This window comes from Rhea pennata, chromosome 16 (genome assembly GCF_028389875.1).
Source record: "Rhea pennata isolate bPtePen1 chromosome 16, bPtePen1.pri, whole genome shotgun sequence".
NCBI lineage: Eukaryota > Metazoa > Chordata > Aves > Rheiformes > Rheidae > Rhea > Rhea pennata.
In genome coordinates this window covers 4,211,071-4,226,480 of record NC_084678.1, presented here as the reverse complement: position 1 = coordinate 4,226,480, position 15,410 = coordinate 4,211,071, and the positions used below count along the sequence as shown (strand labels likewise).

General features: G+C 38.2%; 1 protein-coding gene across 1 annotated transcript in view; it reads right to left on the bottom strand.

The window, feature by feature from the left end:
- TRPC4AP (transient receptor potential cation channel subfamily C member 4 associated protein) overlaps positions 1 to 15,410 on the bottom strand; it is a gene marked incomplete at its 5' end in the record, with an annotated part of 37,350 nt that overhangs the window by 11,996 nt on the left and 9,944 nt on the right. The window contains 8 exons of the mRNA XM_062589495.1: positions 635 to 766; positions 4,299 to 4,441; positions 6,047 to 6,235; positions 8,151 to 8,352; positions 9,313 to 9,441; positions 10,973 to 11,028; positions 12,197 to 12,254; positions 15,271 to 15,387. Of these exons, the coding sequence (XP_062445479.1) occupies positions 635 to 766; positions 4,299 to 4,441; positions 6,047 to 6,235; positions 8,151 to 8,352; positions 9,313 to 9,441; positions 10,973 to 11,028; positions 12,197 to 12,254; positions 15,271 to 15,387 (1,026 nt within the window). The remainder of the gene's footprint in view (positions 1 to 634; positions 767 to 4,298; positions 4,442 to 6,046; positions 6,236 to 8,150; positions 8,353 to 9,312; positions 9,442 to 10,972; positions 11,029 to 12,196; positions 12,255 to 15,270; positions 15,388 to 15,410) is intronic.

Here is a 15,410-nt window from a genome sequence, read left to right as displayed (position 1 = left end):
AAAGAGGTTGAAAATAGCTTCAGGATTTTTAGAATTCTTCATTTACTTACCAGACATTAAGCAGTTGAAATGGAAACCTCTCCAAATCAAACCTATTTGCACAGCAGAGCAAGCGATTTGCATAAATGCAGAAGGCTGCACTTTGCAGGTTTCCACAAATAGAATTGAAGTGGAGCCCACATGCAAACCTGTGCATATGACAGTCAATAAGTGATTGTTCCCACTGCAAAGGCAAAAAAGCTCACGGATCGATTTAGAATAATGTTTTATATCCAGGTTTGAAAAACCTGATTGCAATCCATTTTTTTCTGGCCCTCTCTGCTAGACCTGTTACCTACCATTTCTTTAAGTTCTGGTCTTCTCCTCCCTTTGGCCTTCAGGGATTATAGAAATAACCCCTTTCCCAGTTCCAAAACTGGGAGAGAAAAGAAAGGCTAGATTTCCCACAAATAAACTAGAGTGAACCAAAGATGAAGACTTCAGTGAAAAGAATTCCCAGTATAAAAACAAAATGCTGAATCCTACCATGTCTCACTGCATTTATGATCCAGCCATTCAGTTACTCGGTACAGTTTCTCAGAATTGTATTACAAATGAGATCAAGATTCCATATAGAATTAATAAAGTTACTCACTGGGCTACAGTCACAATTTTGATTATGTCCGTGCAGAACAAGGGCTGATGCTGAATGTTTCCTCCAGATCAGTTTATCAAACAAATTATTGAGGCCAGGAATCAGCTTGAACTCTGCTATCATTTTATGAACCTAGAAAAGAAAAGAAGTTCTCATTTGTTGCAGCCTCAAATATGGATATAACATAGACTGGAAAACAGATGGGCATAATTATGCAATTTTCTGACAACAGAAAGAGTGAATTCTTTATCAAACAGCATATGTTTACGTTAACATGCATACTAAGCATGGAGCATCATTAGAATAGTTTGCATTTGGTGGACATAGATAGAAAACAGACTTTAAAAAAAGAAGAAGAAAAAAAAAGAAAGCTCTCAACCAATACTCGAATTAACTGCTGTGCCTCCTCAGGAATCAGTTTGGGACATCAGAAGATCGTTTGAAATTGAAACAACACATTCAAAATACATCCATACTTAATTTCTGTGCGTCACAAACTAAACTGTTAACATTTTGCTGCCAGCCATCTACAGAGCATATTTCACCTTTCTAGCTCATGCAGTTAATCCTGAGGTAGCCCTTTGAAGACAATATAAAATACCGACTGCATTTTTGTCCAAGCGACCTAAGGCAGGAGTTCTGAGCAGAGTTCAGCAGTAACACACACTCAAACAACGGTTCAATCACTGTTTCGGCAGGTTAACAGAAATTCAAACTTCTCTAGAGTACACTAAAAAGAAAAGAAAATGCTAAAATACTCAGGTATATTTGCCTGCCTGCAAAGGCAATGATGTAAAACACTGACATATTTGAAACAGGCTACAGAGCTTACTCATGTAAAAACCTTAGTGTTTTTGGTTAAATGCCTTCAGTCCAAGTATCACTACTTTTGATGTAAGCAATCTGAAAGGGGAGGAATAGGAGAACTACAAAAGCAGACCCTGAGCAGTTAACAGTCCTATGATAAGCAGTATCTCGAGATGTCATACAGGTGAAAACCATGTATGACTGGCTCTGCTTCTGCATTGACAAGCTCCCTCTGGATTCAGTAAATATTCCACATTTTTTTTAAACAGACACACAAATAATAAAAGAAGTGCCCAAAGTAGAAAGAGGAATGTTCCTTAAAAATCAGGTCACCTAAATACTAACCTAGGCTGTCCCTGCAATGAATTATAACTAATAGTATTTTAAGCTGAGCACTCCATTTTGCTCTGTTTCCTCAAACACTTGAGCCAATTGAAAGTATTTAAATCAACAGTATTTTATAGGTTTTCTTTTTACTCTTGTTAGCATCATAGCTAGTAGTGTTTTGAATTCCTCTCAGCTGCAGCTACTAACTTCCCACTGATATGTAAATCACACTCCCTCTGCTGAGCAGTTTTGTGAGCATCAAGTTTGAGGTGGCATGCATCTCCTTCATGCGACCCTGACAGACTGCAAAACTTGGAAGACTTCTGTGTACCCTTATTTTAAAAGGCTCTCAGATACTCTGTCCCAGGTACAAGCCTCCAACAGCAGTTGCTCTTGGGGGTTTGTCCAAACAAAGCACTCCCCGCAGGCTCCATCCCTCGTGGCCAGCGTGGCACAAGCACAACAGGATGAAGCCAGGCGTGTGACCGCCTGTGAGTGCTCTGGCTCGCTCACGGAAGCTGCTTGCCATGCTCACTGTTTTAACTTGGGAATCTGCTTTCCATACAGAATATAATCTGCTTGTCCCAAACGATATGTCCCTAATTTGAAATGTATTCGGTCTACCTTTAGTTTGCTGAACTCAAAGCTCTCACCTGACCACTGCACTACAGAGCTCCTGAATCAGCCATCGTTTTTGGATCATGCTCCCTCCCAGACCCCCAACTCATTCCAACAGTCCTTCAAACGCCTTTGACCTTTCCCTGCTGCTGCTCAGCTTCATGTGAGTTGCTCTACTGCTTTCTCACTAAAGCTATCATGTATCCTTCCACTCAGCTCCCTATAACAGGAGCAAGTAAAATGATTGATTGTCTTTCACCACAATAGAAAAATACAAGTCTGTCTAGATAAGTTTATGAGAGAAGTAGTTTGGGGTGTGACCACAATGAGAGGGAAGCAAAGTGAAACATCACTTGTCTCCACGAGTGAGAGCACCTGCAACGTGGGAGCAAGAAGGAGCCGAGTCACTGCTAATGCAGTTTTCAATCTGTGCAAGTTAGCCAGCAGTCAAGTTTAAACCAAGGATTTAGAGTAAACATTCAGGAACAGAATAAGTTGGCTAAGAAGTTGCATCATGCTTTAAGCAAATGTCAGACTATTACGTTGTCTATCACGGGGCAGTGGACTGAAGACAGTTGTGATGTCCTTTAGAAATTCTATTCAAAATTATTCCAGTATCAAACTAGTAAGACCTTTGGCTGCTTAAACTGGAAGACTGATGTGACAGAGCCAGCACTTTTAGCTCCTCATGGAACAGAGATACCACCATGTAGCTGAAAAGCTTGCCAGTTACAATGCTAAAGGCAGACACTGCTCTTTCCTGGCTTATTGGAGCTTTCTACATAAAACGATTTATTTCTGAAGCAGAACAGCTCAGTTCTAGTTTTTAATCTGATTTTCTCTCAAAAAGTAGCATGATTTACATCCATCAAAATTTCTTGAAAGTTCTACATAGATTAAGTAATGTTGGACGCATCACGGTTTTCAAACAAAGGCAGTGTTTTTTTACAAAAAGATTGGGCTCTTGATACAAAGTGTTTGGACTTAAATCTTGCAAAATGTACTTCCAGTCCCAAATTATCTCCAGAAAAGAAGCTTCCTGCCTGCCAGCTTTACCCTATGACAAATAGTTTCTCTGTTTGCATGGGGGCAGAAATAGCAGAGGAAGAACAAGGAATTTTCTTCCTAGCAAATAAAAGAAGTTAGCTTCAAAGCTAGCTATTTCTATAGCATACTTGCTACTTCGTCACATTTGAGGATAACACACTAAAATTGAGCCACAGAGATACCACAGCTAGCGTTGCCAGCTCCCTAAACAGATGGCAGTGGCACAAGTGCAAGCTGGAAGCAGGTTCTGCAGCATCTATAAAACTGCATTCTTGTGGTGAAATTAGGCAGGGATGAATTATCTGTCTTGATACAATGCAAAATAACAGTCCTCTTAACAGATCCTGTCCCAGCAGCTACAATTACATCTTGGGCATTCCTTCAGCCTGTTAAAGCAGAGTCACCAGTGCACAGGGAGGAGGAAGAATGCCCCAGAAGGCAGCTCCAGAAGTAGGCAGATATATCTACGTGTTTCCTTATATGCAGGTAGAAGATGCTTCTGGGATGAGATGTTCCTGGTAGCTGCTGCTGCAGATCAGGTCAGGTTATGGCTGCTTTAACATATGCATCAGATTAGGGTCTGCCTCTGTCACTGTGCATCCATCTTGCACTAGAGAGGCAGCTCTGCAAAGACTGAACGCCACCCCCACGCTGCTCAGCACAGCTTGTGACAAGCCTGACCCAACAGATCATTCTGGTTCCCAGCAACAGAACACTGTTTGTGCACCGCTGCAATGATGGGATTTGCCTAGCTTTATGCCTTGAGCTTTGCTCTTCATGTTGCTGCATCTATAACCTAATTAACGAGCACTTAGGTTTAAAAAGACATCAACTTATGCATGTGTGACCTTTTACAAATGCTCACCTGATTTCTTTGTCTCCCCATGAGTAACACACAGAGAACATACAACACTTCCAGCTTATACATAATCTCATGCATGATCTTCATGGACTGGGGAAGCTGTGTTCGTGTTGAGGGGTTGGCCAATCCACTTTCATCTGAAGACTCTGAACAAGACGGCAAAGATGAGAGTCTGAGACAGTTTCAACAGGAAAGGATCTGTTACAGCTGCTTTTACATTCTGACAATGCATATGTAGGCCCAGAGTATCTGCTTGAATCCTCTTCTCAACAAAAATTAATAGTATACAACAAATAACCAATTTAAGTGTTAAATGCAAGAGAAGAGGAAACATAGCTGGAAGTTAGTTAGATAAAATTTAACTAAGTAATATTTCCACAATAAGCTAAATGTCACCTCCTACATGAAATAAGTAGATTATCTACATGAATACAGACAACCGTACCAGAAAGGACATGGCAAAAAAGATAATAAAAATAGTAGTGGGTTTTATCAGAAGCACTTACTATTACCATGCTTCCATTTCACAGCTCAATACCAGCGTCCTTAGGCCAGAGCTAAATGTTTTCATAGCTCTGCTCTAGAATTACATTGCTAAGGGCAGAAATAGGATATAACATGCCATGACGCCAAGTGAAAAACATGACAGAAATCATGACTGACAAAGTAAAGAGGACTGAGCAGAACTTGTGAATTGCAGTTCAGAAAAAGAGTTAGCTCTTTACACAGTACCTAGGCTGTGAAATGCCTTAGCACAGTATAGCATGAATGCATTTTGAACCCACGTGAAAAAACTAACCAGGTAAGCACATGAAACAGAACAAAAAAAGACCTCGAAGACTGAAAACAGACATCACCTTTGACTCAGAAATCCCTAAACCACAAGCCACTGGAGACTGAGACAGTATCCTAGGAAAGTACATCTGTATGTTTGCCAGGTAACTGATGTGGTGGGTCAAGAGTAGTGACCAAGCATATTCTACCTTTGAGAGTGCTCTTGTGAATTCTGTTTCTAACTGCTACGTGTTTTTCAGTTTCTACTAACTTTCAATAATTAATTGCTATACAACTGATTAAGTTGGATAATGAAGAGAGTTTTCTAAAGAAGCACAGAGGCAAAGATTTAGATGTCAAAATTTTGGGATAATTCTCATTCCGTTACGGAGTATTTTTGGTTAAATAAGGCAAATGCTACATCTTTGTAATACAAACGGTGAAGAAACAAACCAGACGTACAGTCCAAAGTATCTTCCTAAGGTTGTATCAACCCTTCCATACACTCCTATGGAACAATACATTTTTTCCCCAATTAGCTTGCTTAATTTTGCTGTAACTACCTCCCTTTTTAGAGAAGGGACCACTCGTTTAGCAAGAAGCAGACAAAACTAATTCCATCACCCTAAGTGTTAGAGAAAATGTTGGTAAAATAACTTACCCCACATGTCTGTTTTCTTCTGTATCCCTGGAAGATTAGCTCTGAGGATGCATAGCATTATAGTAAGTGTTATTTAGGTGTGAAAAGAGCATGGTTGCCTTGGGACATTTCTTTCCCTTTTGTTAACTTTAGCTCATGAAAACTAATCAGTGCTACACAAAAATAAAACAGAAGAGATACCTAACTGCTGATACGTTAGCCTTATGTGTAAGAGAAGGGATCAATATGAGGAGGAAGAAAAAGCAAGATGTAGTAGATACCGTAGTAGTAAAATAAGGATGAGTTAACAGTAATTAGAAGAATGGAAACCAGATACCTGTGCTGCTCTGCTCTGCCTCTTCATTTGCCACTCTCATCAGCGCATCAAGCACAAGGGCATTGTCCAGCCAGGTGTACCATTCTTCTAACTCCTGGAGAAAGCTGGAAGTACCTGTAGTTTCAGACACCTTTCGTGTTGCCAGTTTGCATAATCGCTCAATGAAGCCTGGAATATTTAAAAGTGTAGCTGAAAAAGAAAAATAGTTTTATTATGACATAAGATTGCAAACATAGCATCATCAAATCCTCTACACTACAAGGTCCCAGAACTTTTGTATTAGCAGCAGAGAATAGTAAACAGAAGCAATTTCCTTCTAGTTTAGAAGATCCAGAGAAAGAAGAAATCAGTCCACTTGCCCCAGCAAGGACTGGAACACAGTATATATGCTTTAGGCATTATTCAGTCACCACTAAACTGGTCTATGTTGGGTTGACACTGTAACAAAACCAATCCCATCCTATTGTAGCTACTTGTCTATGGTCAATTCCCCTTTGCTGGTCTGCTGTTTTCCAGCCCACGGTGAGTCAGATCAAGGAATTGATTCAGCTGAAAATTAAGCTGGTAGAAATATGTAGCAGCCCTTGGAAGGGGGCAGCTTCACCTCTCCCTCTCCACGGGATGCCATCTCCTTAATTTTACCTCAGAGATGTTTATCTCATAGCTAACTGCACTAGCTCACTTCAGCAATGGGGCTGAAAGCTTCTTTTAAGTATTAGTTTCCTTAACTAGTTAATCAGAGAACAAAACAGCTGAAGAACAGATCACAGCAGCTGCAAGTGAGAAGGCTTTAATTGTCATGGAACTGCACACCAAGACACAGTAGTTCAAGGACACAGGTCACTAGTCTGCAGAATCTTGGGGTGTGGGAAGGCACTAGGAGCTATATTTTGTCCTAAATTTTTCACAGAATGACTACATTACTAGAGCTTATTACAGATTCATGGTTAAGTCTTCACACTTACGCATACAGAAAACAAGGAACAAGGAATTTAGCCAGGAATGCTATGTGAAAGACTTGCAACACTGCCACTGGTATCATCTCAGTTAGCATGTGCAACCTGGTAAAGGCTTTGAAATGCAATATGCTTTACAGTTTTTGATGTAGTCTCTGATTGTGCAAACAAAAAATGAGATTAAGTATTTGTTTGGCTCAGTTCAGCTCTGTAGGTTCCAAGTTTATTCAGTTCAACTAATTTAAATTAAACTTTGTACCTGCACCTACATACTCCATTGCTCTTTAAAAGCAAGCATTTGTGATCACAGGGTAGAAAACAGTACATCTCCCACTTTAAAGTTTTCCAGCATTTGCCTGCTGTACTATGCTATCCATCTCTCACTGGATAATCTACAGATGACACACATAACAAATAGAGCTTTATTGTTCATGGCTAATGCAGAATGTGGCAATATGATTGTCAGAAGATGCGTAAGAACTCCAAATACCCTTTTTATACTCTATGAAACTGTTTGACCACAGCCTATGTACATGTCTAGATGCTAAAACAAAGCTCCTACTCTACTTTTACTTCATAAAAATTGAAACCAGGAGATTACATCTTTGATGGTACAAAGTTAAGACTATTGCATCCAAGCAGTACTTGGCAAAATAAGAAAATCCTCACTGTGCCCAAAGTTAAAGTTCAGATTAGACCCACAGGTTTCCAAGGCTAACTCTCCAGTCAACAAGTCAACAGTATGTATAAAATAAGATGACAAACTTATAATCACTGGTGTGGCAAAGGTAGGCAATATGACTAACATTAAACACTCCTCCTTGTTGATAAAGACAGACATCCTGCTCATGACAAAGCCACATAAAAATCACAGAAGGAACTGCCCAGACAATAACTGTGTTGCAGGCAATTTTAGTTCAGTACTGACAGAATATAAAACTGAAGGCTACCAAGTAAGCTTCATTAAAAGTAGTTTCTAGGAAATTGTTCAAGAAAACTAAATAAATACACATCCATCATAAATACACTAAATGAAAACACTTATAGTATCCTCTAGAAACACACATCACAGATCTGAGGCTGAGAGAAGCGAATGAAGTTTTACAGACTGTTTTGATTCTTCTACATTTATTCAATATAACAAATACCTTGATTAATTTCAGCTCGAGAAGGACCCAAGTTTTTTTTCTGCTGTGCATTTTTGGCAAGAAGCGTGTGCTTGTCATCACTTCCTGTGTCAAGTTCAGAAATTGTGACAGCAAGGATCCTACAGAAGTTCGCAAGTTGCTGCTGATCAAAACTGGACACAAGGCTTGAAAGATTGGGAATATCATCCAGTTGTATCATCTCCTGGGGGAGGCAACATAATCTACTGTTTGAGTAAATCACACTAATGTTTATACGGGAAAATATCCACACATGTTGAAGGCCAGAGGGTTTTAGCTACAGCTCTTCCCTGGCAAAACCTGTGTGCTATTTCAATGTTACTAGCATAGAAGCAAATAGGCAATGACAAGTGAGGAGTCTGAAAACATCAGCAAATTTACAATTGATGTCACTTACATTTATCAGTTTAAGAAGCATAGAAATTCATATTTTAAAGACTTTTTAAGGACTCTGTGTTTAAGTAAATTTGGGGGGACTTTTCTTTAAAAAAATAATTCAATAGACTAATTGCATTCAGGTACTAAGAAGTTTCATTATTTATTTTCCAATTCTGTCTGTATTCGCTTTAAAGCTTACAGAGATCAGAGCAGACTCCTGGATTTGTTTCCATACAATGATTTTCATCTAAAAATATCAGAAAGATGTTGAAGCCAATTTTTAGCAGAAGGGCATACAGAGATAAACTAAGTTGGTTTCTTACCTCAGCAAGTATAACATCCTCACATTTACTCTAAAAAAATAAGTTACAGGACCCTGACCCTTTCACAGAATGTTGCATAAGTACATTTAATCCATGGTTTTCCCATGGTTACCCCTCCAATATTTTATTTGCACTTCAGGACACTAAGCTGTAACGACAGGGCATTTGACAGCCTGACAAACATTTCAGGGCAAGTTCAAAAATGTATTTTGTGCAGAAGACCTAAATGACCTGTTTCCCTCAGCTTACAGGAAACAATATCAAGTGTCTGAACTGTGATTAAAATTACTGATCCATTTAAATAGCCAAATTTCAAACAAGCTACAAGAAACAAGAATGCTAGCTCAGAATATTATTTTCACCAACTCTTCATAGATACAGGTGTATTTCTTCCACTGGTCTGAAAAAGCCATATAAATGAATTTAAAAAAGTAGTCTCAAACCTTTTTAACTCCTAGGATATCTTCGATGAGAGTTGCAGTTTGTAGGAATGTCTTTTTGTTTGTCATCAGCGTAAACAGGAACAACACAAAGTCATTTCTTTCTGCCAATCGTCTTGTGACTCCTTCCGTCTAGAAAGAAGCAAGAATCACACATACACACACAGAAGGTTTCACAGATGATGTGTTATCTAATCAGCTATTCCTGAGACCAGGAAACATGGACTTTATAGTGACCGAAACTAACTACAATCCCTGTTTGAAGTTAACACAAGGCTTGCAGCAGCACCAGGCACCAGGATGAAAGGCTTCATCTCAGTGCAGAGTTGTTTATTTGCCTGAAACAAGTAAACACTGCATGCCTGGAAACACGTCAGAGAAGCTTGCTTCTTGTTTCTCATATGAATTACGACCAGCTCCATTTTACGGAAGTTAAACTCGGTCCCCAGATTCCTCCTGAACTGTTAGCACTGCTGTCAGCTGGGCAGCATCTATGCAACCAGAACCAAGCGCTGGCCTTAATTTATGTCAGTAACGAACCTAAAAGGTCATGACAGCAAGGCCACCTTTCATGCTCTGTTATCTGCTGAGAGCTTGGGCAGTCCTTTCGAAAATTAATCGTATCTGCTTGCAAAGTTGTCTATGACTGACTTTTTACCTATGCTCACAGGGCAATAGTTGAACTTAGATTCTTGCTGAATATTCAAACACAAGGATAAGAACATTTAATGTGGACACAGAATATTCCTGTAATCCTGAACACATCTCTTTCAAAAGAGAGCACTATTTCTTAAGTGATTTAAGTCAAACAGCAGCCAGTCCATAAATTACACTACTTGTTCATTAACATATTATACTAGTCAAAATTTGCCTTGCCTTTAAAGAGCAACAACAAAAAAAAAACCACTTATGAAGTCAAGTAAAAGTGTTCCACCTCTTACCCTTCCCATCCATGTATGAATATTTATTACTGACAACATGGTCTATTAACACTCAAACACTCTAGATGGAGCTTTTTCAAAAAATCAACCTTAAGTCAGTAATTACTTTTTTTTTTGTTGTTAATAAACAATGCTCCCTGAGTAATGACATAGTAATCTGTACAGTTAAGTAAATAGTCTAGAGGTTGTTCCTCGTACACATAATCCGAGGAATGTACTTTCAGCTTCAGATTTTAAAGGTGAGCTCAATAGGCTTTTAGCCCAGAACCTTTCCTCAGCACTGACCTCCCATGAATTAACTACTGAACTGATATTCAGCACATGAAATATTTGCACGGTAAAATTTAAAACACTTTGCCAGCACCATTATTGAACAAGTCAGGCAGAGTTGCTGCAGGCATACATTTCCACTTCAATTAAATTTCAATAGAACAAGACCTTAAATGGCTTTCCTGTGGGAACCCAGACAGGCAAAGAGCCAAACAAGAGGCAGAATTACTTAAGCTTGACAATATGCGTAAAACCCACAAATTACTTGAGTAACACCTCAAAATACAGAGTGGTTCTGTATTTAAGTAAAGAAATCTTAATGCAAAGTTTCAGAGTAGGTTTAAATTACGCTTAGAAGAACCTACGTTATCTTATCAATTGGCACACATAAAACTGACTAGCAAATGCTCTGGTCAAGCAGAACAACATTTTTCCATAGCAGTTGTACTTACACATATGCACGTGTTGTACAGTATGCTCAAACAGTCTTTGATGAGGTCATCGCTTACTGTAAAGAAAAAAAAAAAACAGTCATCCATTAGCCACAAGCTGCCAAAGAAAACTAACATCCACATTAGTGAGATAAATAGCTACGAAATCAGTGAACACTTCCGGCTAACTGCTTGTTCAGATCACATCTGCCGATACTTTAAAGGGTAAAAAAACAACAGAGGAAGAATCACTCTATACCTGCCCTGTTCACATACTTTCTTTCAAAAATATCTCTATCACGACTGCCTAAAACCTCAGGCAGAGATGTATTTGTGGTATAACGCACTTCTTAGTCATACACAAACTGTGTAAACATTATTTTATTTTAGGAAGAAAAAATAAACAAAAATCACCGCAAATCAACCCAAAAAAGCTTTTCAATACGAGAAACTGCTGTGGGAATATTAGTTCCAATTACTGAACACGGAAAAACAAAAAAAGTCTTTAGTCCATGCAGTTTTCTCCAGGCAACATCAGGAACTGATAGAAAAGCTTTCATCCTCATTTACATCCAGCACTTTCATATTTAAAATGTAGTTTCATTACAGATAGAACATACAATAGATTTCTCTAGCCCAAGTTCAAGTTACTTTACCTTTCAAGTTACCCACCTGAAGGTCATAGAGTGTACCATAACATTTCCCTTCCTCATAAGGGTTGTAGGCAACCAGCAGAATCACAGACAAGAGAAATGAAAATACTAAACCAAAGCTGTTCCAGAAGGAAAGCTGCACTGAAGCAAATGCTCCCCATTAGCAAGTTTTCCTTGTAACATTTTGGATATTACTAATCACTATGACTAGCTCAGGAAGACAGTATACTTTTTATTATTTCACAATTTCTACTGCTCCTGTTACATTAACAGTATTTCATGGCTTATTGTTAATAATTGTTAATAGTAGCTATAGGCCCAGTAACAACAGAAGTTTCTAGTGACTGCAGATTTACTGCACTGAGAAAGATACATTACATTGAGAGCATGAAGATTCCTGAACTGCACTTTGTGAAGAGCAACTATCCTAAATCCCATCATGAATCAGTACTGCAGAAAATAAAGAAACCAATGATTTAAGAACAGAAAATTGCTGGTATAGAAAGGAAAAAGAACAGAAAAACAGAATAATTCCTGTTTGAAGAACAACACAAGGCAAGAATGAAGAAAGGTAAAGTATCTATTCACTTACTTTTCTGTTTCTTTTTCTGTGTAATAAGAGTTGGTCTCATGAGAATTTCTACTAAAAGCTGTAATAACAAGATAAAAAATTAAGGGAAGAATCAGTGTGATACTAATAAATTTTAACTTGACAGTGAAAAATCCAAGCTTAGTAGACTCTGCTGAAATCACTGATATAAACGATAGAAGCTCTATAATCAACACCTCCTGGTATAAAAATCGCATTGATAAAAAACAATTGTATTTATCCAGAAGAAAGCATAGTATTTGTATACAGTCCCACTGGCAAGTTTTTAAGAACTTGAGTCTGCAGAGAATAGAATTTCATATGTGCCTAGACAATAAAGATGACTATCACATCTTCCAGGCTTGTGAACCTTCAGCAATAATCTGCAAAGATGCATGAACTTTGGCAAATTCTCCCTAAATCTTGCTGGGCTTCAAAATATATTTCAGGTCCAGATGTAACAGAACTTAGTTGTTCCAGATTTTAATTTCACCAGCAAATGGCAAAACAGTGTTTGTGCACATGCACATTACATGTATACTTGTTTATACATATTTAAAGTTTGTGAAGTGTGATCTCATTTCATTTTAAGAAATATAGCAGCCAGGCTCCTCAACCTAGGGCTACTGTTCCAATAGACTTAGAACCGATCTTTACTTGTTCTAGCCTATACCATTACTTTGACCCAAGGTAGTGTTCCTACATAGTTAAAAGTGGTAGCTAGCCACTAGAAGGAACTGATGATTCTAGAAAAAGTATTAAAAAGACCCTAGTTTAAAATTCAACTGAAAACAACTAAAATAGTGTAAAGTATTTTGCACTTCCAGATCATGCCACCGATAACTTAACCACACTTTACACCTAGTTTTCCATATTCTTTCTCAACTTAGCTTTATTCTTCTTTTAATGAATGACCTTCTCAGACACAGAGAAAAATATAATACTGGAGACACTGCTTATATTTTAAATGCTGTCAAATGCACAGCATGGGCAACCTGAAAGATAAAGATACATTTTAAAATACTACTATAATATTTGTAGAACCAGCAGGGTAGAGCAAAATGACTGTAGCACTAGTGCAGTGCTCATATTAAAGGTTTAAGTTTTAGGAGGAGAATGCATACCTCAAGACTAGGTATCTGAGATACACCAGAATGCATATATGTGCTCAGGAGGTAGGCAACCTGCACTTTCCCCAGGGAAGACACCAAGTCAGGCTTTGAAGGATGGTAGTAGCTGCAAAGATGTCTTCGGCTCTGCTGCGAAGTACATCTTTTATATAACTACTTGGTGCACGTTTTTCTTGGTCAACGCTATAATCACAATGCATTTATCACCTTATACTTGCAAAACTGGTATTCGTGCTTCTCATACATACTCTCAGAGCCCGGACTGCAGTGGTGCAAGACATTCCTAGCAAATAGCTTTCTTCACCCATCCTACCAAAACCACAACAGGAACACAGTAAGAAGTGCACAAGTCCAAGGATAGAAAAAGAACAGGAAACAGGGTGTCCCACTTGTCCAGAAAGAGCAGAAAAGGAGTTAAGGGATCTTATTTCTTGGACTAGGTCAGCATTCATGATCAAAGGTCATGAGGTTCATGTACCAGATCATGCATTTGTATCGTTGGGCAATATATTATCCATAGAAGTGGAGAATATATAAACCTGCTTTTGTTCTTCCTTGATGTAAAGGCTGTCTGATTCTGAAAATATTTTAAAGAATATACTATTATACATCACAGTGTAAGGAGTACACTGCAAATTCACTGTCCTTCAAACTACTACTGCTTCACAGCTTAGAACACTGCAACAAGGAATCAATAAGTGGCATACACAGAACTAGCAGATTACAGATTACTTGCCTTTCCAGTCCTAGAGTATGATTTTCAAGAACACAGCATTGACTTAAATACTGTCCCAAAATTAAGTTCTACCACTGCCTTTAATCAGATCAAACCCACCTGTATCAGCCAAATCTTTGGCTATAGCACCAGGTAATTAAGAACAAGGATATCTGATATTTCAAAAGCTTGGGAGAAAACAGCTTGCTTTGTTTCTCATGTCACCTTAATAGTCTCTAACCTGAAAAAAATGGAGGGAAAAAAAACACCCGCCCACTTATTTAAATATGAAACAAAGTAATTTTCTGTGCATTCTTATGGGAAAAGTACTTCCACAGGAAGCATCTTTATTTCCATTTAGAAATAAAAAGTATTATTTTAAATATGTTCTAAATTGCTTGAGTAGCTGAAGATTTTGTCCTCAATTAACGGGATACTAGCAACTGAACCAGCGTTCATTTCAAACCAACATGCTCTGCATACAAGCTTTACTGAAATAAAGACATACCAAGTGCCACAAGATGCAAGTAGGGAAGAGACTCAAATATAGTTCGACAAAAGGAATTAGCCAATTAGTCCATTTAAAAACATGAATTTTAATTCTAATGAAAGTCGAGATCCCAGTGTCTGTCATCATAAAATTGAGTTCACTTGTATATTTGGGTAATATAGATTTAAAACAAACAAAAATTGCTAAAACGTCAGCATATAAATCCAGCAGTTGTTTAAAAACACTTCCATAGATAAGGTAGTAGTGCATGCCAACAATAAACACAGCCTTGCTTAGAGAATGCCTTGCTGCATTAGTTTACTTAAAACACACAAATCCTTCTGTGGAAGTGAAATTCTCTGTGCTCTTGCAGTGGATCTAGTATTTAACGACACAGACAGAAATCACGTGAAGCTGCTCTCACTGAGAAACTAGACATCTTGCTTTTAAGTTAGAAGCAGAGTACGTGAAGAAACAATCAGGTTTTTTTTATATCTTATAAGAAAAGAAAAAGCATCTTGCTTTTGATGATGTAGCACCTTGAAAAATATACCTTTCTTTTTTTCATTTTGATTAACAGAAGCATGCACATTTGTAACATCAAATCAGTAAAACAAATTTGTAGCTTGTATTTTGAAGCTTCAAGAGTTTCAAATACCTCCTTTACAGACTGCTCAATGGTATAACTATAATGCAGAAGCTTTTCAGGTATCTTGGGGGGCAGGGGGGAGCACACACTTACATCAACTCCTCCAAATAAGTCAAATGTGTACGTGTTTGGGAAAGTGGATTCTTGAGCAGCTTTTCTATCTTCTGTGACAAATGCCATGGCTTCCATTGAAAGAAGTGGAGAAATTTCCTGCATATAGTAAAAACACAAGT